The 22,873-nt window shown below is 42.0% G+C and overlaps 1 protein-coding gene across 3 annotated transcripts; it reads left to right on the plus strand.

Moving 5' to 3' along the window:
• The first annotated feature begins 1,542 nt into the window (after positions 1 to 1,542).
• Positions 1,543 to 10,615, plus strand: SLC25A51 (solute carrier family 25 member 51). 3 transcript variants are annotated; one of them, XR_013999840.1, is made up of 3 exons: positions 1,543 to 1,661; positions 5,780 to 5,904; positions 6,348 to 10,615. XR_013999840.1 is itself a non-coding variant. In XM_081151149.1 (2 exons), the coding sequence occupies exon 2, from the start codon at positions 6,389 to 6,391 to the stop codon at positions 7,280 to 7,282; it is 894 nt and encodes a 297-aa protein (XP_081007275.1). In that variant the 5' UTR covers positions 5,817 to 5,904; positions 6,348 to 6,388; the 3' UTR covers positions 7,283 to 10,615. The 3 variants fall into 3 exon arrangements, 1 of the variants encoding a protein (XP_081007275.1); XR_013999841.1 differs by lacking the exon at positions 1,543 to 1,661 and adding an exon at positions 2,000 to 2,170; XM_081151149.1 differs by lacking the exon at positions 1,543 to 1,661 and having other exon boundaries at positions 5,817 to 5,904.
• Positions 10,616 to 22,873: the final 12,258 nt, after the last annotated feature.

Below are 22,873 nucleotides of genomic sequence, written 5' to 3' on the forward strand. Positions count from 1 at the left end.
TCCCCAATGGTGTGTTTAATATCAATCTTTTCCTCCTTTTCAGGTTTTACCACAGGAGAATAACCTTCCATTCTAATTTGAAATGAACTATTTATGCCTATGAACATGCTGAATGACTGCCTGATTTATTTATTTTTCAAATAATACATCTGAATAAGAATTCACACAAGACAGAACAAACATAATTTTAAGAAAAATGCCCTTCCCCAACTGTTGCCTGATTAATCATTCCAAATCACTGCCTGGCCTTGTCATTGGAGTCCAAGAGCTATCTCTGTGCACCAATTACATGCCAGGTGCTGTGTCTGACAGTCCAGATTGGCACTATCAGGCCCTACCACCTGACCTTGACAATCTTATCTCCCGCACTGTAACTTTCTCCACCAGTCCAAACTCCACTCATTCATCCTCCAAGGCCCAGTTCAAAAACCTCCTACCCTATGGTGCCATTCCCAGTTCTCCCAGGTCTCTCTCCAAGGGAAAGCCCCCTTATGCTTGTGAATTTCCAGAGTCTTTTGTTTTTATATCCTTGACTGGACTCGAAGCTCCCGCGAGAGCTTAGGTATGGACAATGGCACACAGTAGGTACCTCAGCAGAGTGTTTGCTGAAATTAGGTAGCACGGTCTCCCACATCCAAAGCAGCAGTTCAACAGGCAGCTTGAGCAGACCAGACAACATTTTGGAGTCGGCGTCTACAAAGTGCTCTTGGGGGGAGTGACGGGGGAAGCCACCGCCTAAAGCGCATCCTCTTAGTGCTTCGCTCCAGCCGAGGGGCCTGCTGGCCGACCCCCAAGTAAAGAGCATGCATTTCACGTATTTGATGAACCTCCCGAAGGGCGTCTCCTCTCCAAACGGACCTGTCAGGTTTCCTTCAACCCCGCATTGCCCGCTGCGTGTCTTCCAGTTCACAAGTGAGAGTCAGACCATTATTCCCAGGACAGTCCTTCTTGCAGGTGCCGAGGGATGCATGCCAGGCAGGCGTTGCTTTGCAGACAGGGATTTGGGGCTCAGGGACTAGGGACTTGTCCAAGGTCACGCCCCGTGTGGACTGTTCACCTAACCTCGGCCCCCTAACTGCCGGCGAAGTGGAGCCAAGACCTGCAGGTTGTCTGAGGTCGAAAGGAAACGGGTTTGAGAGCGATTTATATGCCCTAAGGCACACAGGGGTGTTCTGTAAACTGTGGTTATCAGTCGCTGTGAAAAGGCCGCCCACGGGTTTGCGGAACCAAGGCTAGAGAGGGGGGCCAGGCAGGCGCCCGCAGGTCTCAACTGCCATTCCCACGCGTGCTCCCGCGGCCGCACACCAGAGAAAGCGCTGGCCGTTCCTGGCACGGCGAGGCCCCCGTCGGGTGCCAAGGGAACGGCGTTCTGGCGGACGAAGCCCGGGGCCTCCCGACACGCGTGACGGGTGACCCGCTACCGGCCCGCGGCGGCGCGCGGACTCCGGGAGAAGGTCGGCGTCACCTGACTCCCGCCGCTTCAGTGAGGGGCGGGGCGGCGGCGGCGTCTCCCTCACGTGATCCGGCTCGGACCGCGCAAGCGCGTCACGAACGCCCCTGGATCTGGGGTCGGTCAAGGTCTGCGCCTGCGCGGGCTCGCTCGCTCGCCGATCCGCCCGCGGGCGGCTACGGGGCGTGGAGCCGGGTGCCCGCGGCGATGGGTGAGTGCGGGACGGCGGGAGAGGGAGGCGCGGGGCTACCCCGGCCTCCGGGTGGCGGGCGTGGAAGCGCTCGGGGGGCGCTGTGGAGGCCGCGCGCCCAGGCCCTCCGCGCGCTCGCCCCGCGCCCCTGCGGCGCGGGTTCGGCTCTGCGCTCCCGGGGCGCGCGGCGCCCGGCCCCCGGCCTGCCGAGGGGCTCCGCCGGGCCGGGGCGGCGTCTGGCCGCCGGAGCGAGCTTTTCCCGCTCGTGAGGCTGTGCGAGTGCTCGGGCGCGCCGGGAGCGGGGAGGTGCCGGGCGCTCGCGTTCCGCAGGGCGGGCGGGGTCGGGCTCTCCCTGCGCCGGGGGAGGAGGGCGGCGCGCGGGTGGCGGGAGGACCCCCGGCCCTCGGGACCGGGATGCCGGCCCCCCGACTCGGTGGAGCGCGGGGGGAGAAGGGGCATTCCCGCCCAACCCCCTCGCCTCCCGGCCCTTCCCCGCCTCACCGATCGGCCGAACGGACGCCTGGAGGGACGTAAGTTCAGCCGCACGCCAGACAATGCTTATTCTGCGACACCATGTTGCTTCGTGTTGTGCGAAACTCAGTTTACAAACGAGGCTTTTTGGAGGAGGGGGACGGTGTTGTTCATTGTAAATCTCAGTATTGGTTATTTGGTAATAAACTTAGCTGGGTGGAGCACGTCGATGCCTCAGCTCTAGTTACCCTTTCGGCGTAATTTTTTTTTGTTTTTTTGCCCCATACAGCTACGCACAGCTCGTCTTAATTCACACCTTATGTTTCTCTACCTGTAAGCTGTGAAGCCCTTAAAATAAATGTGTAGTGACCTTGTCACTTTGAGTCTCCTCTGCCCTTGCTTTGAAAGGATTCCGTGAAATTAAAAGATGCTGGGACTGGTCAGGTCCAGAGCACAGGTTAGGCACTTTGGAGTCGCCCTTAGTGCATCTAAGGGAAAAATCACAAGCTGTTACCTCTATGAGGTGTGGACTTGTCCGGTCTCTCCTTTGGTAGATTAAAGTAAGCCCAGAGAAGTGGATTTTTAAATTGTAGACATTGCTTTGTATTTATAGTAGCAAGATAATGTCATAACTAGGACTAGAACCCAGGCCGATCTTGCTCTGAATGCTGAGTCAGACCAGAGTTCACATCCTTTGAGAATTACAGTCACCTTCTCCACTGTTTTGCACAGAGACCTTTGTGCTGCGATCGCATCTGGGTCTTGTTTATCTAAATGGGCTGTAAATTACAGTGATTATTTAGACTTTACACTGTTTTCTTATGCAACAAAAGTTTGACACTCGCAGTTTCTTGAAAGTCAACTTCATTAACTTCGCTTCCTAATGTTGAGATAGGTTGGTGGTTTTAGGAAGTACAACACTATGGTAAATAAATTTTGCAGTAAATTGCAAAAAACAATTATCCATGTGAAAGAATTTAAAATGAGATCAATTTAACAAAGAAATTTATCCACGGTCATGGTATAGATAAACATATAAAATTCTAAATTTCATTTCCCCAGAATACTGAGTGCACTCTCCTTCCTTCTATTGCTAAGTTAAGAACCTGTTCACACCATCCTGGTGTATAGGGTGAAACTAGAGGGAAAGCTTTTAACCTGTGAAGTCTGGGTTTCATTGCATTACTTTTTTCTGTGTCCAGGCCTATATTTTTTAAAATCTGGGGCTCTAAATGTACATTAATGTTCTTAAAAAATTTCTTTAAAAAGTTCAATACGGTGGTCAATAAATGACCTGCTAGCTTCTGTCAGCCACTGTTTTCTGTTTAATAACAAACCCAGTATTACCAAGAGTCATTACAAACTGGGTGAAGTAACCAATTTGCAAAATTTTAGAAAGTAATGCTAGTACTGTTTCAGTAAGAATTAAAAATGAGTATGAACAAAATAGTGTTCAAGTGCACAGATAACTTGGTCTGTATTATCAAGGAGCATACACTGTTAGAGCATGTAGGCAGCAACTTTAGAGTTTAAAATACGTTGTGTTCAGTATGTACAAATAAAATTTTTTTCAATCACAGATTGTCACAATATAGTATTGTGTAATCATATGTACATTAATCTGAATATTTTTGTTGATTATAATGTTTAGTTCTGAAACTGAAGAAAACAGCATTACATAGGTAGAAAGCATTTCTATGCTAAGTTGTAGTATAGCACTAGTAAGAGTTTTTAAACTCTTGTCGGTCAGCTGAAACAGTAAGAAGTAAGGATATAGATTAAGTGATTCATAATGATCAAACTCTAGCCTGGCAAACTTCCCCAGTATCTATAGAATTTTTTTTTTTTTAACTAAAAATGCCATTGGCTTCTTTAATTGGCTAAGAACACAAAAGGTAACAGGCAGAAGGTCTGTTTAAAAAACAAATTAGCCCTAGGCAGTCTTGCTCAGTGGTTAGAGCATCGGCCCACAGGGGGAAGGGTCCTGGGTTCAGTTGCAACCAAGGGCACATACCTCGGTTGTAGGCTTGATCCCAGTCTTGGTCAGGGTGCATGTGGGATGCAACCAATTGGTGTGTCTTTCTCACATCGATGTTTCTCTCTCCATTCCTTCTCTCTGAAAAGCAACGGAAAAAATACCCTCCGGTAAAGTTTAAAAGGTAATAATAAATAAAAACAAATTTAAAAGCTGTGGTTTGGTTTGGTTCTGTTTCAATTCTCTCAAGTCAGATATATATACACCCACAAAAATGGTGTGTGAAGGGAAACTGTCATACGTGAGAAGTTGTATTCTGAATTAAGGGAAACAGCTGTTGAAACAGGAATTAACACAAAGTCAGCAACAGGTTAACAATTTTTAAAAACTGAGTCTTCAAACGCTGCATGGCACAATGCTGTACTTAATATAAAGTACTGCTAGATGTGAAGGAGGAAGTCTATAGCTTTTAGCAAAAATGCTTTTCCAGGAAAGCAAGTCAGGACAACACAGTCAGCAGACAAGGAAGGTACAGAATTTCAGCTTCCCCATCTGTGTTAGAAAATTCTGTTTATCCAGAATGGACTAAAATTTCAGGCCAAAATGGACACTTTTACATTTCCTACTCTGTCCCTATAAAGTTCTCTGCTGCTTTCCCTCTCACCCTGTAATTCAGCTTGATCCAGCAGAAAGATGGCTGCTTTTAAAATTGGCTATTTTATTTTCCTTTCTGTGGTGAGAATGTCACAGAGCCTGGGTACTTTATGCTCATATGCATTCATGACTAGCATCCCACTATTGACAAAAAACTTCGCAACGGACTTGGTGAACCTGGCTTCCCAGTTTTACTTTGTTCTTCCATTGATGAAGGTCAGCTTGAAGAAGGTGTATTTGTCACTTAACCTTTGAGACTGGAGACAGTTGCCAAATGTCAGTTTACATTCCCGTGGGCCATGAGAAAAAATGCTCTTCTCTTGGACATGAAGAATATGATATGACACACAAAACCAAAACACGCTTGGACTCTGGAAAAGGGTGCATATAGTCATCCCAAATCAAAACCACTATGGCCCAGAAACAGGAGATGGTACAGTTGGTGAGGTGACCATCAGGCCAAAATTCTCCACAGAATATCTTAAAAAGCAATAAAAATGTTGCTAAAAGGAAAATGCACGCAGCATATTAAACACTAAAATTATGAGGCAGAATAAATAAAAATAAGCGTCTAACTAGAAAAAATTAGAATAAAATAAATAGACAAAGGAGGAATGTGATAATAAAGAGGAAAAACATTTAAATACTAAAAAATAGTAAAATTGGGAAATTCAAATGCTGGTTCTTTGCCAAGATGGGAAGAATGTAAACTAGGTTAAACTGGCTACCCTGCTAGCCCTGGCCACTGTGGCTCAGTTGGTGGAACGTCATCCTGTACAGTGAAAGGTCACCGGTGGGTGCAGTTTCCATCAGGGCACATCCCGGGGGGGCATGCTGGAGGAGCTGATTGGTGTTAATTCTCACATCAGGGTTTCTCTCCCTCTCCCTTCCTCTCTAAAAATCAATTTAAAAGTGTTAAAAAAACCTGCCTAGCCTGCTCAAGAAAAAAGGGAATGTAAGTACACAAGATTAGAAGTATTTTTAAAAAATAGAAAGTGCTTTATAAGACTATGTAAACAAACCAGAATTTTTTTTAAAGGAAATCCAGTTATCAAAATTGACTCCAGAAGAGAGAACCTAACAGATCATTGACAATGGAAAAAATGGAGGACGTTACCAAAAAGCTACCATTCCTCAAAACACCAGGCCCAGATGGTGTTACAGGTGAATTTGTTTTGTTTTTATTTAAGTATAGTTGGTGTACAGTGTTATTTTAGTTTCAGGTGTACAAATATTCAACATTTATATACCTTACAGTGTGATCACCTCACTACATCTGCTATTATGTCACCGTGCAAGTTTAATGTCTCGCTTAAAAGGTGGTGTCTCATACCTGCTTCTGCATTCAGTCTATTGTAAGCTGTTTTGGTTGAAGTATACGCAGAATATCCAGCCTCACATAGTATGTAATTAGAACATGGACGACCTCCTGGGCCTCGGAAAGGGTCTCAGAGACCTCTAGGGGTCCTCTGAAAAGACTTGGAGAACTGCTGATCTAGTCTAAAAGGGGAAAAGTAATATCATCCAAAGATTGGAGGAAGGATTCGGGGGGAAATCTGTGTGTTTAACACTGATTTTAAAGGTTTACTTATTGTCATTATTTGTAGGTTAAAAAAATCCTTCATGAAGAAGAAAGATCTTAAGCCACATGATGGATTCAGAAGCTCATAAAAAGAGGTCGCCAATCATAACATCTTCAAAACAAGATATATCACCTCATATTACAGATGTTGGTGAAATGAAACATTATTTGTGTGGCTGCTTTGCAGCTTTCAATAATGTAGCGATCACATATCCCATTCAGAAGGTCCTCTTTCGGCAACAGCTGTATGGAATCAAAACCAGGGATGCAGTGCTTCAGTTGAGGAGGGATGGATTTCGAAACTTGTATCGCGGAATCCTTCCCCCGTTACTGCAGAAGACAACTACACTGGCGCTTATGTTTGGTCTGTATGAGGATTTGTCTTGCCTTCTCCATAAGCATATCAGTACCCCGGAGTTCGCAACCCGTAGCATGGCGGCATTACTTGCAGGAACAACAGAAGCAATTTTCACTCCATTGGAAAGAGTTCAAACATTGCTTCAAGACCACAAGCATCATGACAAATTTACAAACACTTACCAGGCTTTCAAGGCACTGAAGTGCCATGGAATTGGAGAATATTATCGAGGCTTGATACCTGTACTTTTCCGTAATGGGTTCAGCAATGTCCTGTTTTTCGGTCTCCGGGGTCCCATTAAGGAGCATCTGCCTACTGCAACAACTTACAGTACTCATTTGGTCAATGATTTTATCTGTGGAGGTCTGTTGGGTGCCATGTTGGGAATCTTGTTTTTTCCGGTTAATGTTGTAAAAACTCGCATGCAATCTCAGATTGGTGGGGAATTTCAGTCTTTTCCCAAGGTTTTCAAAATAATCTGGTTAGAACGGGATAGGAAACTGACAAATCTTTTCAGAGGTGCCCATCTGAATTACCACCGGTCCCTCATCTCTTGGGGCATAATCAATGCAACTTATGAATTCCTGTTAAAGGTCACATGAAAGAAATAATTAAGTGCCATTTATCAACTGACTAGACCTTAAAAGAAGAATGCAGTTTGGCCTCGTTCCTGATTGGCCAAATATAAGTTGGTGTCGTAAGTTCAGGGCACAATGAATTATGGGCAAAGCTGTTTTCCTTAAGCACCAACAAATTCAGAATAAAAGGTTTCAATAGGAAAAATTAAGGATTTTTGTTTTTTGGATTTTGTGTTATTTTCTAATTATTACCTGAGAACTTTAGACTAATTGCTTGGTTAATAGCTGTCTATCTGATGGATGGCATTTGACGAGGAAACTAATAGCCAATATGGTCTTTTTCCCAAAGTCTTTAAACCTTCTGTATTGAAACATAAGTGGCCATGACCAGCCAGAGAAAAGAATTCTCAGGCTTACTTTTATTACTCCATTTCTTCTCTATGGAGGAGTTGCAAAGAGTAGTCTTTGTTAAACTTAAGCATATACTCAAGAAGCAGGACAGAGAAGAAAAGAGCTTAATGGGTGTAGGCTTTTGATGATAAATTGCTTATATTAGTTTTGAAACAAAGCACCTGTTGGGATAGTCATTACCGAAACTTTCTTTTTAGGCATAGTAGACTCAAGCAGCTCATGAAAGCTCCCATTTGCCTTCTAGATTTGAAAGTTTTCTGATTAGTTCTGAATGTGACCTTAAATCTGCCCCAAATATTCTTATGTTAATTTCACTTATTTCATTGCTAAAAGATGGGGAGACTTAAATTTTCTCATAGGCATTTCATCCTATTAAGTTTCATATTTTGCATGAAAATCAAACTCTTTAGCTCACTTTCTTTGAATTGTTGCCAACTTAGCAAACAGCTTTGGGGCTTTTTTCCCCCTTTGGGTAATAGTTTATCTTATTCAAGTATTCTGTTCTCTTGAAACTCCTCTTTAAAAAACACTTCCATAAAATTTTATTTTGAAAGTTTAATAGGATCTCATTTTTTTCCTGGTTTCTCAATTTTGGGGGGAGGTGGGGCACTCAGGATAGCTTTCACCCCACAGTGTTAGCTGTCTTTTTTTCTCTTGGAAATAGAGACTTCTATTAGGATTTTTATATTTTAGGAACCCAATTTTACCATTAAAACTGCTTGAGAGGATAAGATCTTAATAAAGATATTTGAAAGATAATTTTAAATTTCTAAAAGTTGGTAATAGCTGGATAAATTAGTTGTCCCTTACCTAACAAAAGCTTATTTTTCAAAGAAATCAGATTTTAAACTATATTTTCCCTATAAATAAGGCAAAATGATTCACACACCAATTGAATAATTAGTAAAACATACACAACATCCTAGAAAAGTGGTTTATTTTTTAAAAATTTATCTTTATTGAAAGTATTACAGATGTCCCTCTACTTCCCCATTGACCCTCCCGCACCCAATGGTTTATTTTTAAAAAACCATCTGTAAATATGTAGTTAAGATTGCTTTCCAGTATCTGACATGGCAGAGTAGTTAGGTTTCTTATTACCAGTTTTCATCATTCTGGGTAATTGCATATGAAAATGTGTACGTAATGACCAAAATAAAATCAGGGTCTCAATTGGTAGTTTACTCAGTTTCTGGGCAGATAGTCCAAAAAAGATGTTTACCTCTACATGCAGTATGGCTGGTCAATAAAATAAACATCCAACCAAAAGGATTAGGAAGCATAATCAAGCATTTGTTAGGCAATAATCAAGCTCAGGAGATTTACAGTAACTCTGACAATGTTGTGCTAAAAATGGCAGTTTACTTTAGCAGCCAAGGTGCAGATGTAAGGATTTCAGAAAACTGTCACCAAATAAATGTGAGTAGCATCCTTTGGCTTACCAAGTAGAGTCAAGAGTCAGGATTTGTAGCGGCTCTTTCAAAAACGAATGACTGTGGTGCCTGACCCCCTCATTTGCGTGTGCATCCCTGAGTACTCCTGGGCATGTCTAGGTGCTCAGCTTGTGGCAGGTGTGTGAGCCTGGGGTCATGCCCTCGCCCTGGGAATGGACTCCATGGGCCTTTGGTTCCACAGGGCTTCCTTTCATCTATACACTCCATGCAGGTGGTAGAAATCTAACTTATAAAACACTTTGTGAAATACAAACGAAGTGAGAATGTGAAGGAGATGCTTTGGTTTCTGCTGTCTCAAGTATGTGGCATTTACAAACAATAAATATTTATAATGGTTTTAACTCAATATTTTTTTGATTTCTTTGTCACTTTTTACAGCTATTGAAGACCAAACTGCAAATACATTACCTGTGTTGTCCTATAGACTTCTTAATTTTGACAAAAAGTTGAACAGAACTTGTAGCCCACAGCTTTGTCTGAACTTTAAGTCAAAATGTGTTACTAAGTAAGATTCTAACTATTGTTTTTACCTTCCGTGTAAACTAGTACAGTAATTTTGAAAAGGCAAATATGATCGAATAACTATTTGAGAAGCTTTAAAAGTGGCCCTTTCTGTTACATATGTGACACAGACTGCTCATGAGCACAGGGCACTTCTGGTCTTGCCTCCTGTATTCATGCCTGATGTTAGGATTCCGTGTCTTAACATACGTCGAGTGGTGTGAGCCCTCAGGACTGCACCACTGAGTAAACGCAGTCTCTGTGGTGGCAAATTCGTGTGTGTTTCATTTGTATTGGAGACAAAGTTGATGTTTTTTGTCTCAATAGTCAATATTCATCTTACTTTATGGTTACATAACCACCTGCTATATATTGTGAACTGTGCGGTAAAACAGAATTGTGTATATACAATCATCTTTGGAGACCCAAACTCCCTAGCTCAGTTACAGTGTTATACTCAGGAGGCTGTGCAAACGTGAGGGAGTAATGAGGGGTGGGAGACGAGGGGTGTGGAGCGGGGCCTGGGGGCTCCCGGCGAGCAGTCATGTTGACCCACCAACACTGGTTCAGTGCGGATGAGCACAGAGCGTGAGGGCGTGCGGTCCAGATGAGCGCAAGGCCAGATCACACTGGAAGACTCGATTTCGTCTAAATTAAAATAATTCTCTTTGTTTTCTCATGCATATAAGTGCATATCAAAGACTTGAACAGGCATTCTTAAATCTGAGACTTTTCATTTTTAATGCTGGTTTTTGTGATTTTTTTGCTTAATATTAAATATTTGCCTAAACGGCTCCCAAATTTTGGGGCAGTCTCTACAGTACATGTTTCCGTTTTAAAAAAGTTTATTAAAAGTGGTTAAGCACACAAAGCTGTTTTTGTTTGATATTTTGAATTTTGTGACTGAGTTTAAATGAAACCTGTTAACTGTTTCAGAGTTTTCATGCTTCTTTTGGTAATTCTTTTTGGAATAAAGTTGTTTTCTTTTTAAGTCCATTTGGTCTTCTCTTGCGGTTGGGTTAGTTGCTAGCACATTGCTTTTTGTGTGGTAAATTGATCTATTAGTATTTGTGTTGCTAACACATTTAGCACATTACTTTGACTCTTAGCAACTTCCCGTGGTGACCATTGTAGATTGAACAATCCTTCATTTATCCATCTTCGATCAAGAGGAGTTCCAAATAATTTTCCAATAGCTAAACTGCAAAGCATTTTGATTTTTAAAGCTTTTCTCAAGTGAAACTGTTTTCTACTGAGTAAAACTGCCTTGGTTAATGCAGCTTACCAGTAATTTCTATTGTAATCATATACCTTCAGGTCATGCTTACCCCCAGCTAGATGGTCTGGATGTTTGTGCTTTTCAAGATTTTTATATGTGCTTTCAACTTCATAGCTGCTCCTTTCTCTTAGAGTGAAGTTACATGAGCTGCACTGTTGGTTTACATGTTAAATTGTAAGGTGCTCCCTGTGTCTAGAGATAGGTGTAGCTTGATGAGGACCTAGACTAGTAACGGAGCAGTTGCTGTAAAATGTTTCTGAAACTCCAATTTAGGGTAGAATTCATTATAAAAGTGGGTATCCTGAACTATAGAATTGATAAAAGGGGTGTTTACATGTCATCTGATGAAATATCTTTTTAACCCACCTGCAGCAGCCGTTATAGACCGCGGGGGGGAGGGGGGGGCCTAGAGGAGCTCACAGCTGCAGAGCGCTCCAGCCTCCCAACGGGCAGTTCCCACTTAATCATTTACAACTCACACTTCCAGTAGGGAACTCCCCCCACCCCAGATGAGTATATCTGATTTTGAAGCAGAAATTGAGAACAGTATTTATCTAAATTCTCATCTCTCTTCAATCTATTCCTCATATTGCTAATTTTTTAGATGAAATGATCCAGGCCCTGCTGCCTTTACCCTCATCTCCAGCTAAAACTGCCCTGCCCGAGTCCCTGCCCTCAGCACAAGGACTTCTACACTGAGCCCCTGGCCTTTACCCTCGCAGAGCACCTCTGCCCTGAGCACAGCGCCCTTCCCTGGTTCGCCAGTAACTCCTAAGGGCTTGAGCCTGAGGTCAACTGTCACTTCCTCAGAGAAGACGGCTCACTCGCAGGACTAAGCCAGGTTCCCCTCAAATGTTCCTAGGCTACCCCGTCTCTCTCAGCTACGTTGTGATGATTTGATGCCTCTTGCCCCTTTCGAATGCCAGCTCCATAAGGCAGGGATTCCGCTCTGCTTTCCAGTGTTTCAAGTGCCCGGCACGGTGGCTGACACCTGATAGACAGCTGATAAATATTTCTTTAGGAATTGAGAGAGTGGAGGGACCGTGGATATTCAGGATTATAGCATTCTGGAATATCCTGTCCGACCATTCCTTGATGGGTCATGGAGGGCAAGGAAAGAATTTTTACAGTGCTCAGGCTGCCATAACAAAATACCAGTGAGTGGATGGCTGAAACAACAGCCATTTCTGTTCCGAAGGCTGGGAAGTCCAAGATCCAGGTGCTGGCAGGTTTGGTTCCTGGTGAGAGGCCTCTTCTTGATACACAGACTTCTCCCTGTGTCCTCTCGTGGCAGAGAGAAGACCTCAGGACTTCCATCTACGCCTAAGTACCTCCCAAAGGCCCCACTTCTAAATACCATCACATTGGGGGGTGTAAGGGCTTCAACCTAAGCTTTGGGGGAGCACACACATGATGTCCATGACATAGGAGCTAAATGATGAGTGTTTTTGATTTTCTTCTTTAACACTGTCAGCTGTCCTTTACTCTGAGAAATGTCTAGCCAATCTGAGACAAAGTTCGTGCATGAGTTAGGGTTACGTATGTACAGGCACCCCATTTTTCTTACTCCTTGCACTGCTTGTGAATTGTGGAACTAAGCTGAATGAAGTTGGGCAAGAAGAAAGTTTCTTAAAATTATTAGTGTCATTGACTGCTACTTTGTTACTGGAGAAGTGCCATGAAGGTGGTAACTTGTTTAATTGTTTCAAGCAAACCGCCTCCTCTACATTTAATCAACAAAAATAAAACCAGTCCTGATTAGTCAGCAGTTACTTGCTCCTGGTAGAGTACACCACAAAAGGGGAATGCATTTAGTTACAATGAGATACTATCTTTTTGTTTCAGATGATACTAGGAAAAAGGAACTAATTTCTCTTTCAAGGGTCATCATATATATAGTAATAGGTGGCTCCTGGCATAGGGCTTTCTCCTTTCCCTTGGGTAAAAGGAAGCTTCAGAACTTTCCATAACCCTTCTCCTAATTTTCTGGGAAAAGAATGATTTAAAAAAATTTTCAGGCGTTTTGGGCTCCCCACTCCTCACTCCCCACTGGGAAACAGTTTCAAGGTCATAATAGTAGGAAAAAGTGTGTATGTATGGAACCAAGTGCTTTTCATCTGTAATTTGTAAAATATGAAGGTAAAGAGTAAGGAAGTTCAGCAAGGGCCTGAACGTGGAGATGGAATAGGCGCGATCGGCCTTGAGAGAGCCGCGGTGAGGGCCCGGAGGAGGAAAACCTGCAGCTGCCGTCGGAGGGAGCTCTCCAAAGCTTCTGCTCCTTAGGGCCCAGGAACAGGAAAGCATGTTGTTTTTGTGTCTGGGGCAATACTAATTATATTTGAGTTTCTATAAGCTTAAACTAGAGAAAAACAGAATCCTTAGTCATTTCAATTTGTGCCTTTTATAGTTTCCTCCTTGTTTAGCAAATTTGCCTTACATCCGCTCACTACTGTGCAACTGCCCTTATTTAATGACAGGTCATTTTCAGTTTTAAGATTCTAGACTTGTGGGAAACACAGAGCATGGGATGCCTGAGACAAGTTCCAAAGTAAAAACTGAAACCCCCTTGATGCCCCAGTGACCCCAGGCTAGAGCAGGTCTCCAGCGCCCGTGACTGTCTCAGCCCTTGCTCTCCACGGCGTTTACGCTGTGTCCTTCAAGCCCCTGTGCTCGGCATCGATCCTCACCGTGGCTTTGTATCCACCGACTAGAGATTCTCATACCAGCTCAATGAATGAATCATAATCTGATCCCAGATGTTGTCTTTATCACTATTACTCTCACTGTTTCAGAGACACTTTTTCTAAGAATTCGTCTTTCAAAAATCATCATGGGGGATGCCTAATGTATGATTCCATTCATATGAGGTTCAGGCAAATCTGTGGTGGGAAAAAAACAGTGGTTGCCTCTGGGAGGGATGGCGAAGGGCCTTGCTGGGGCGGGGCCCGAGGAAACGTTCTGGGGTGACGGTAGTACTGTAATGTCTCTTGATACTGGTTTGGGTTACGTGTGTATACATCTGTATAAACTTAGAGGGCATGCCGTTAATATTTGTGGGCTTTAATCATATGGAAATTTTTGGACAGAAGAAAAAAATATTGAACTTTAGTTAACGATATGTGTTGCTGGGGATTTTTAGAAAGATGGGTACAGATATATCTGCAATTTATTCAAAATACATAAAAAATTAAGGGATTGATGGGTCGGCTATTATATAAGTGATAAAACAAGCATAGTAAAATGTTAATGGTAGAATCTTGGTAAACAGATGTTCACTGTAAAAATACTTTCAACTTTGCTGTGTGTTTGAACATTTTCATAATAAAATGTTGAGAAAAATCATTAGGGGGCTTATCACAATATTTCATTTTATTGGTTTGTTGTCTCAGTTCGGTTCTTTCAGTATGCCAGTTATTCTTAGACTGCCATGAAGTCACAGGGTACTAGAGAAATTCTTGCTGGAGGGGAATACAGCCTATGGCGTGGTAATCTCTTATCTTTCCCACTCGTCATAGTGACGTAGCAGCCACCTCCTCCCCCTCCTCAGGCCCAGAATGGCCCCCCCATTGTGACAGGGCTGGTGGGTAAAATAGAGCCCAGTCCATTGTTTTTTTTATCGAGACTACCCCAGAGGTAAGGAATCGACTACTCTTGGAGGGACAAGGGTAGGGATCCTGATTTTCCTGCCAATACACTGCAACTTTCAATAAATGCCAGGAAGTCCTTCTTTTAATTATATACATTTATTAAGTACACACAAAAAAATACTATTTAGGTAGTAACTGCTTAATAAATACAAGGTATTCAGAATAGATCTGATACTTTGTATTTAACTTTTAAAAAGTAATCCTCTTAGAGTGAAATTTGGATCCTTCATTTTCCCCAAAGACTAGCCTTTTATAGTGAAAGGCTTTTGCAAGTTAAAGTCATTGCAGTAGTCTAGTGTACCCATAATTTAAATGGCTTTCAATGGAAATAGCTATTTCCCAAAAAAGGGTTAAAAAATGTTTTGAGTTGTCTCTGCCCTGGTGAGTTTCTGTAGTGAGTTTCTGGCAGTTACAGCTCTGTACAGCTCACACGAGAGGGTGGGCATTACTGTAGCAGTGCTCCTCTTTTTAAAAAAGAAAATATCTTTATTGGTTTCAGAGAGAGGAAGGGGGAGGGAGAGAGAGAGAGAAACATCGATGATGAGAGAGTCATTGATCAGCTGCCTCCTGCACGCCCCCGACTGGGGATCGAGCCGGCAACCCGGGCATGTGCCCTGACCGGGAATCAAACTGTGATCTGGATCCTAGGTGGATGCTCGACTGCTGAGCCACGTCCCTGCCCCCTACCCCCCACTGGGCAGTGCTCCTCTTTGAGAAGTTAAGATGACCTTAGCTTAATTAGCTGCTCAGTAACTTAAATATCATGTTAAATTAGGAAAGTCTTAGCTCTCAATGGATAGCTGCCAACCTGACGACGTCCTGAATGGTGTAGCTGATGGGACACATGCTGTCCATCTACAATCTCAGCCTCCAAAGTCAAGATCTTCTCTAAACTGGCTTCCTTTATCTACATGAAGACCCATGGGATCTGTCATACATGGGAAATCTAAACTCTAACTGCATTTTCAATATCCCTAGTTCTCAAACTGTGGTTTCCAGACCTAGAGCAGCGCCAGGGAACTGGTTAGAAATGCGAAATGGGGTTCTCACCGAAAACCTGAGGTCAGAAACTCTGGATGGGGCCCCAGCCACCTGTCTTAATAATCCCTCCAGGCGACTACCACATGCTAGACTGTGAGCACTTTTCATGTCGTCTGCCACAAGAAAGGGTCTGGAAGAAAACTCAGTGGACGTAAATTTGAGTTGTTTTAACCACTAAGTCTGTGGTAATGTATTACATCAGTAATAGGAAACTAATATAGGTTATTGACTCATTACTATAAATGCATGCCAAGTAATGGTTTCTTTTTAAATAAAAAAACTATTTTTATTTGTTATTATTTTTGTTGTTAATCCCCACCTGAGGATATTTTTCCATTGATTTTTTTTTTTGGAGAGTAGAAGAAAAGAGGGAGGGAGGGAGGGAGAGAGAGAGGGGGAGAGAGAGAGAGGGAGGGAGAGAGGGAGGGAGGGAGGGAGGGAGGGAGGGAGGGAGGGAGGGAGGGAGGGAGGGAGGGAGGGAGGGAGGGAGGGAAACATCATTGTGAGAGAGACACATCGATTGGTTGCCTCACATGTGCCCCGACGGGCAGGGGATTGGACCTGCAACCCAGGTGCATGCCCTTGACTGGGAATCGAACCTGCCCTGTGTGTGGGCCAGGGCTCTAACCACTTAGCCACACCAGGCAGGACTAAATAAAAAAATCTATTTTTAAATAGCCCACAGTATGTTAGTCATAGGAATAACTGAACTAGTGATAATTAGTGCTGTGGTTAATTCAGTTTATCTAAATGGTTGATTTCACAAAATAACTGAAAGGAATTCACTCTATTTTTCTCTTCAATGACTTACCAAAAATTGAGTGTCCCAAATCTGATTGTCATTTTTCTAGTGAATTAAAATGGTATGGTGAAGTGACCCACCAATTGCACTGTTAAATAATACAAAAAAAGTCATTCTAGGGAACACTGAAAAAAAAAATAGTATGTTCTGATTTGTCTACATGAGAACCAATCACTGTATACAGCTTGACAAACAAAAGTGAAAATTCATCAACTCAACTATGCTATTTATATGAACAATTTTCACTGAAGAACTAATTTATAAAGCTCTACAAAACAGTCCATGTAAAATAGACATGTATATAGCCAGAACATTAATGAACAGATGTGAATGGATTAGATCTATGTGTTTTCAGTGTAAAATGCCAGTTCTGTGTTTTAGAACAGAGGCCTTCACAAAATGAAACGTGCATATACCAGTGGAAGCATGAGGAGATCCCTGGGACTGGTTTTTAAAAAATTTCCTTGTCTGGCTGGTGTGGCTCAGTGGTTGAGCGTCAACCTATGAACCAAGAGGTCATGGGTTTGATTCCCAGTCAGGGCGCATGCCCGGGTTGGGGGCTCGATCCCCAGTGGGGGGCGTGCAGGAGGCAGCCGATCAATGTTGCTCTCTCTATCCCTCTCCCTTCCTCTCTAAAATTAATAAAAACATTTAAAAAATTTTTTCCTTTATCTCTGTACATGTTCTATATTGTCCCTATAGATCACTACTCTAGTATATGTATATATAATTTATAATCAACATTTGGAGTGTATTCTCTAATTTTTCCTGATAGGGTTACATGATTAAGAAAGGTTAGACTTTCACTAGCAAGAACCACCAAACCCCTGCCTCTGCCACAGCATCATGCCTGATTCGGGTCTGAAGACAAACACCTCAACAATTTAAACAAAAATTTCCAAACTACTGCTAAACGCAACATTGCCACCAATTTTTTTAACAGGTTAACCACACATAAAAAGTGTGTCAAGAGTTTCAAAGTAGCATTTATTTTTTAAAAGCACATTTTGAAGTAGGCTTATACCAAAATATTCAGTGCATATATTTTTAAAAGGTTTATTAAAACCTTAAAATTGTATGTAGGTACGTATGTAGATAATTCATCTGCAACTCTACATTCATCCATTTGAAAAATTCAAAATGATTCAGTTGAAAAGGGAAAGCCACCCGGCCGGGCGCGGCTCAGTGGTTAAGCATCGACCTAGGATCCAGGCGATCAGGGTTCGATTCCCGGTCAGGGCACATGCCCGGGTTGCGGGCTGCAGCCGATCAATGACTCTCTCGTCATTGATGTTTATATCTCTCTCTCTCCCTCTCCTCTCCTCTCCTCTCTCTGAAATCAATAAAGATATATTAAAAAAAAGAAAAGGGAAAGCCAACCGCAAGCTTAGAAAGCTTTCCTAATCCTGAAATGAGGAACATTTCATCTATTAAAGTTTGTTGGGAGGGAGGTACTTCTGTTTTAATTTCAGATTTTATAAGTTATTTTACTAAATCATTCACTTATGGCTAGTTTTCAATGAATGTGAAAATATAATTCACATTATTTTGTTTCCGCCATATCAAAATGAAAATATGCAAGCTGGGCCAGCTGCGTAACTTATGAGCCCAGCGCAAAATAAAAATGTGGGCCCCGTGTTCAGAAAATTAAGACTCTCAAGCAGCTTTCGCACAGCACTGGACCACGCCCGGGCGCCTTCGCAGGGCGGCCACAGGGCCACGAAACCAGCCGCATCCATCGGAGTTTATTTCAGCTGCAGCGATGGAGGAACCAAACCTCACTTCCCTTTGTCCCTTGCGTCCCTAGTTCTGGACTAAGCGTACGGCAGGGATTCCAATGTTCGTTGAATGAAAAGTTGAGTCTTACTGGCAGTTTTGCAGGTCAGTGAGAAATGGCCAGGGAGCAGTGCTGGTGCAGACCGTGCTCGCGGCGCTGGTGACAGTGACGGCGGGTTCCTTCAGACGCGAGTAATCTGCACATCACGCCGGCTCACGGGAGCCTGCGGCACGCACAGTGAAGGTTCACGGACCTCGTTCAATGGCCTTTATGGAGCAGTCCCTCTGCGAGGCCCTGGGCCGGCCCTGGGGACGGGAATAGAGGCCCTGCCCTCGAGAGCTTACAGTCCAGCCTCGGAGCGCAGGGAGAAAGCCTGGTGTCTAGCACACTGTCTGCAACATCCCAAACTTCCTGGAAACGGGAACCTAAAAGTTACTAGAAAGCACAGTTTGGAAACAGAAGATGCAGTGAAGTTTAAAAGAAAAATAATCCATTTTTAATGTAAAAACTGTGAAATCTAAATGAGGAAGAAACTTAGGAAAGCTGAAAATTCTATTTTAAATACTTTGAACCAGATTTAAATTTTAAAAATTATTTTATTACCTCTGGGTGACATCTTCACTTATAGTGACATTTATATACACATACATACAGTTGTGTGCATGTGGGGTGTGCTCCTTGGAGCTTCTGATAAAACCCCTATTTCTACCGCCAATTCACTTACAGCTAGAGAGCAGAATGCAGCGACACTTGAGACCTGCCTTTGAGAATTTCCGATTATCCCCTGAAGGGGAGGAATTCTCAGAATCATCTTTAGGGCATAACTTTTAGTGCGACCTTACGGTGCAGTGAGACTGGACTGTGTGTGTTTAACATGTGATCACTTAAGCATATACTTTAATGGTTACAGGCATTTAATGGCATCAAAAACACTCCTAAGTCTGTCTGGATCTGATTTTCACTGTTTTCCCCCTGCATTCTTTTTTCTTTCTTGACAGCATGAAAGACCCCTGTGCAAACACAGAGCCTCACTGTTCTTTGCAGTCCTTTGGTGCATTGCTGTTTATTCCTTAATCTAACAACACCTTTAATTTGAAGTATTTTACTTAGTGGCAACTGAAAAAACCACTGAGCTAGGCTTTAACTGGAAACTTCTATTACCCACAAGGTTACTGTGAACTGGTCAGAAAGGTGGTAGGCAACCAAGAGCGGGCTCAAAGACCGCGCACCCCGAGCCCGTCTCAGACGCTGAGCAGGCTTGGTTACCTCACCCCCGCTCAGGACAGGTGAACACAGCACACCAGAAGGAAGTGGGGCATCTCAGGGGCAGGCATAGTGCTAGTGCGGAAGGAGAAAGAGCAGACTGCTTAGCAGACATAAAACATTTTAAAATTAAAAATAAAACACCAGCAATCTGAGGCAAATGATTATATATACCCCAGGGTTGAGGGAATCACTTTATAATAATTGATATTAACTCGTATTTGTTATAGCCCTTTACATTTTATGAATTATTTTATATACAATAGACCTCAATGGATATTTATAATGATACATGAATATAACTTTTACTTTTCATCATGAAAATGTGAATTATACTGAGCATGCTGTTTAAGAAGGCAGGGAGGTATACTAACATCTGAAAGACATCAAAAATAATTACAAGTTTTAAATTTTGGCACTTAAGAGATATGCATTAGTTATCCAACAATTCATATATATGCTTTCCTTTATGACCAACACAGGGTAGTATTTAGTGAAATTTCATCGCTCTCTGTCACTGCTGGCCACTAAATGGGGATGATTGTCATCAGTAAGTTATCAGAATATTTCTCTTGTTAAACACAAGCTTAACAGATACTTATGGATGCCAATACCATATATTCTGACTAATTGGGAAACACTAGGCTTCTCAGAATATTTTCCCTACATTGCACTTTCTAACAAACAAAACTTTAGTACTAACAGTATAATGTGATCTTGGTTCTAGACATAGAAGTGGGGGATGTGTGATTTACCTTTTCCTTGTTTTTCTAAAATTTTTGGTATAGCTTCTTCTCAGGATGTAACAAAGAGAAATGACAAAATATACATGTTCTTTGGGCTTCTGAGAAAAACCACCACACACATTTTCAAAATAACACAGATCTCATCTGCTTTCGCCACCGTTTTCACAGCTGAAAATAAGGAACTGCTACGTATTTCATGTTCCTAAACTCATTCAACATAGCATTGCCATAAATACACTGTTCTGCAGAAAGCTTTAAATTTTAAAAACCAAAGTATAATTTATACTACACTTACCAGGAATTATACTATATTACCAATTATAATACATTTACATTTACCAATTATCCTGAATAAAATTGACTAAATAAAATTTAGAGTAAAAAACACCCGATTAGATTTTATACTCCAAGTGAAAGAGGACCTTGACATTGTAAGGTATAATTTCCTCTAATAGTTTACCATTCCTGATGACTTTTAATTCCTTGCTTAACATCCCTGATGACTTTTTGATCATGACCATACCTCAAAGAGGACAAAGGTTGTTTTGTTGAGTTTGCTGGCTGTTAATTTTTAAATCTCATCTGTGTGGCTCTATTTTTATACAAGGCTATTTATCCTCTATTTTTCTTTATTTTATAGCTACACATCCTGCTTGAGGTTTTTTAGTTAGGAATGGACTGTATGTATGCTCTGCAGTTTATAGTATTAATTCTAAAGGAAACTGTAAGTCTTGTCAATGTTCTTTACATGAGGCAGGAAGTAAACCAGCTCTGTAATAAAGAGCTTCCAGAGGATGCTAAACAAGTAAATTAACAGGCCAGTTTACCATCCTTTACAAACCAAAGGGCAGAATGGTAGGTCAATAAGCACAGGCTTTGGACTAAGACAGACCTGGGTTCGAATCCCAGTGATGCCACCCAGCTCTGTGACTTAAGGCAAGTCACTTAAAACTTTCTGACACTCCATTTCCTCCAAAGTAAATTGGTGCTCATCCACCTACTCTGTGAGGGTTAATAGTAAAATATGTACATTATTTAACATGTGATAGATTCTCTTTAGTGGTTAAACAATCACAGACTGAAGTTTAGAGTTCGGCAACATGTTCGCCCAGCATCTCACATGGAGCTCTCTACAAAGGGGATGCAACTTATGGAACCTTTTTGTGATTATCAATACAATCATTGTACCTAGCAGCTTATTTTTAATGTTAACATTAAGTGTTTCTGCCTCCAAAACTTTCTTTCAAATGTTTTTTTTAAAAAGTTATGACAAACCTGTGTTTTCACTGTACTTTGTCATAATTTTTTTTGATGACTAAAAAATTTCCAAATTTTAAACATCCATGGTAAATTTATCTAATTTTAAAAATTTGTCCTAGAGCCAACATCATTCCAAATGAGATGTAACCTTTATACATTGTGTGGTGTCTGGTAGGCCCTACCAAAAAAAAAGTCATTTTTATTCATGTATTTGGGCTGCTTAAACATTTCTATAAGACTTAAAATACTTTTCTTCTTATGGTGGAATTCGCAGCATCTACTCCCATACTTCCCTTTTTCAATCCCTTGGCCAGTTTAAGGGTATTCACAATAGCACAACTTAAAGATGAAATAAAGTATCCATAAGTCATTGTTTTAACAGACAGCACAATACATTAGAAATTGCCCTGAGCAAGGAATTAGGAGACGTGAATTCGAGTCCTGACTCTGCCATTATTTTTTCAGGATAACTTTAGGCAAGTCACTTAACTTCTCTCATTCCTTAAAAAATGAGAATGATTCCATTTTATCTTATTTTCTACCTCTAAAATTGCTTTCATTTACTTTTTTTTTTTAAATGATTAAAATGCCTTCTGGGAGTTGTGTTAAGCACCTGATGGGTACAAAAGTATTTACTGATGTTTAAGGTAGTGTTTTACAAACAGTGATCCAGGGGCCATCTGAATAAAGACTGCATGGTGTTCCTGTTAAAAATACAGATTCCCGTCCTCTCACTGGCAGAATCAGAGCCTCCCAAGGTAAGGACATTTTCTGTGTTTTTCACAAGCTCCTCAATGGTTAGAATGTACCCTAATGTTTGAGAACCACTGGCTAAGAGAATGTGATCTAAGAGGGAAAAAGCCAGCATGTGACTTCAATTACTCTGGCCTCTGGCAAATCCCTTCTAAACACCAAACCATTCAAAGTGGAGAAGACTAGAGGAAAGCTGCTTACTTCAGCAGAGCGGTCAGCCCTGGTCTGGAGCCCTGCTTGATGTGTTTTATTTGCTGTGCTCCATAACGAAACACAACAAAAGGTGTTCATATCAACTCTTAGTCTTAACATCCATATCACTGACTACCACAGTTATGCCAACAGCTTGAAAGGGACTGCAGTTCTCCTCTCACTAATGCTAAGAAAGTTGACCTTGTGCCACCTGGCTCAGGAAAGAAATAAGAGTAAAACACACCTTTTTATTCTCGATTCCCCCTTCACCCCAATACTATAACGTCATCCTGTGTGATTCAAATAATCTGGCAGAGAAAACAGAATATCTGAGCCACACTGTTCTCATCACTCTTCGGTCAGATAGTGTACTAATCCAATAAATAAATTCTATTCTATACAATAGAAATGACCAAAGTCCATTCCTTCTCCCCTCTTCCTCTCTAATGCTGTTGACAGGAACAAAATACCAAGTAAGGACACATGCTA

This window comes from Miniopterus schreibersii, assembly GCF_964146895.1.
Source record: "Miniopterus schreibersii genome assembly, chromosome: 11".
NCBI classification, from domain to species: Eukaryota; Metazoa; Chordata; class Mammalia; order Chiroptera; family Miniopteridae; genus Miniopterus; species Miniopterus schreibersii.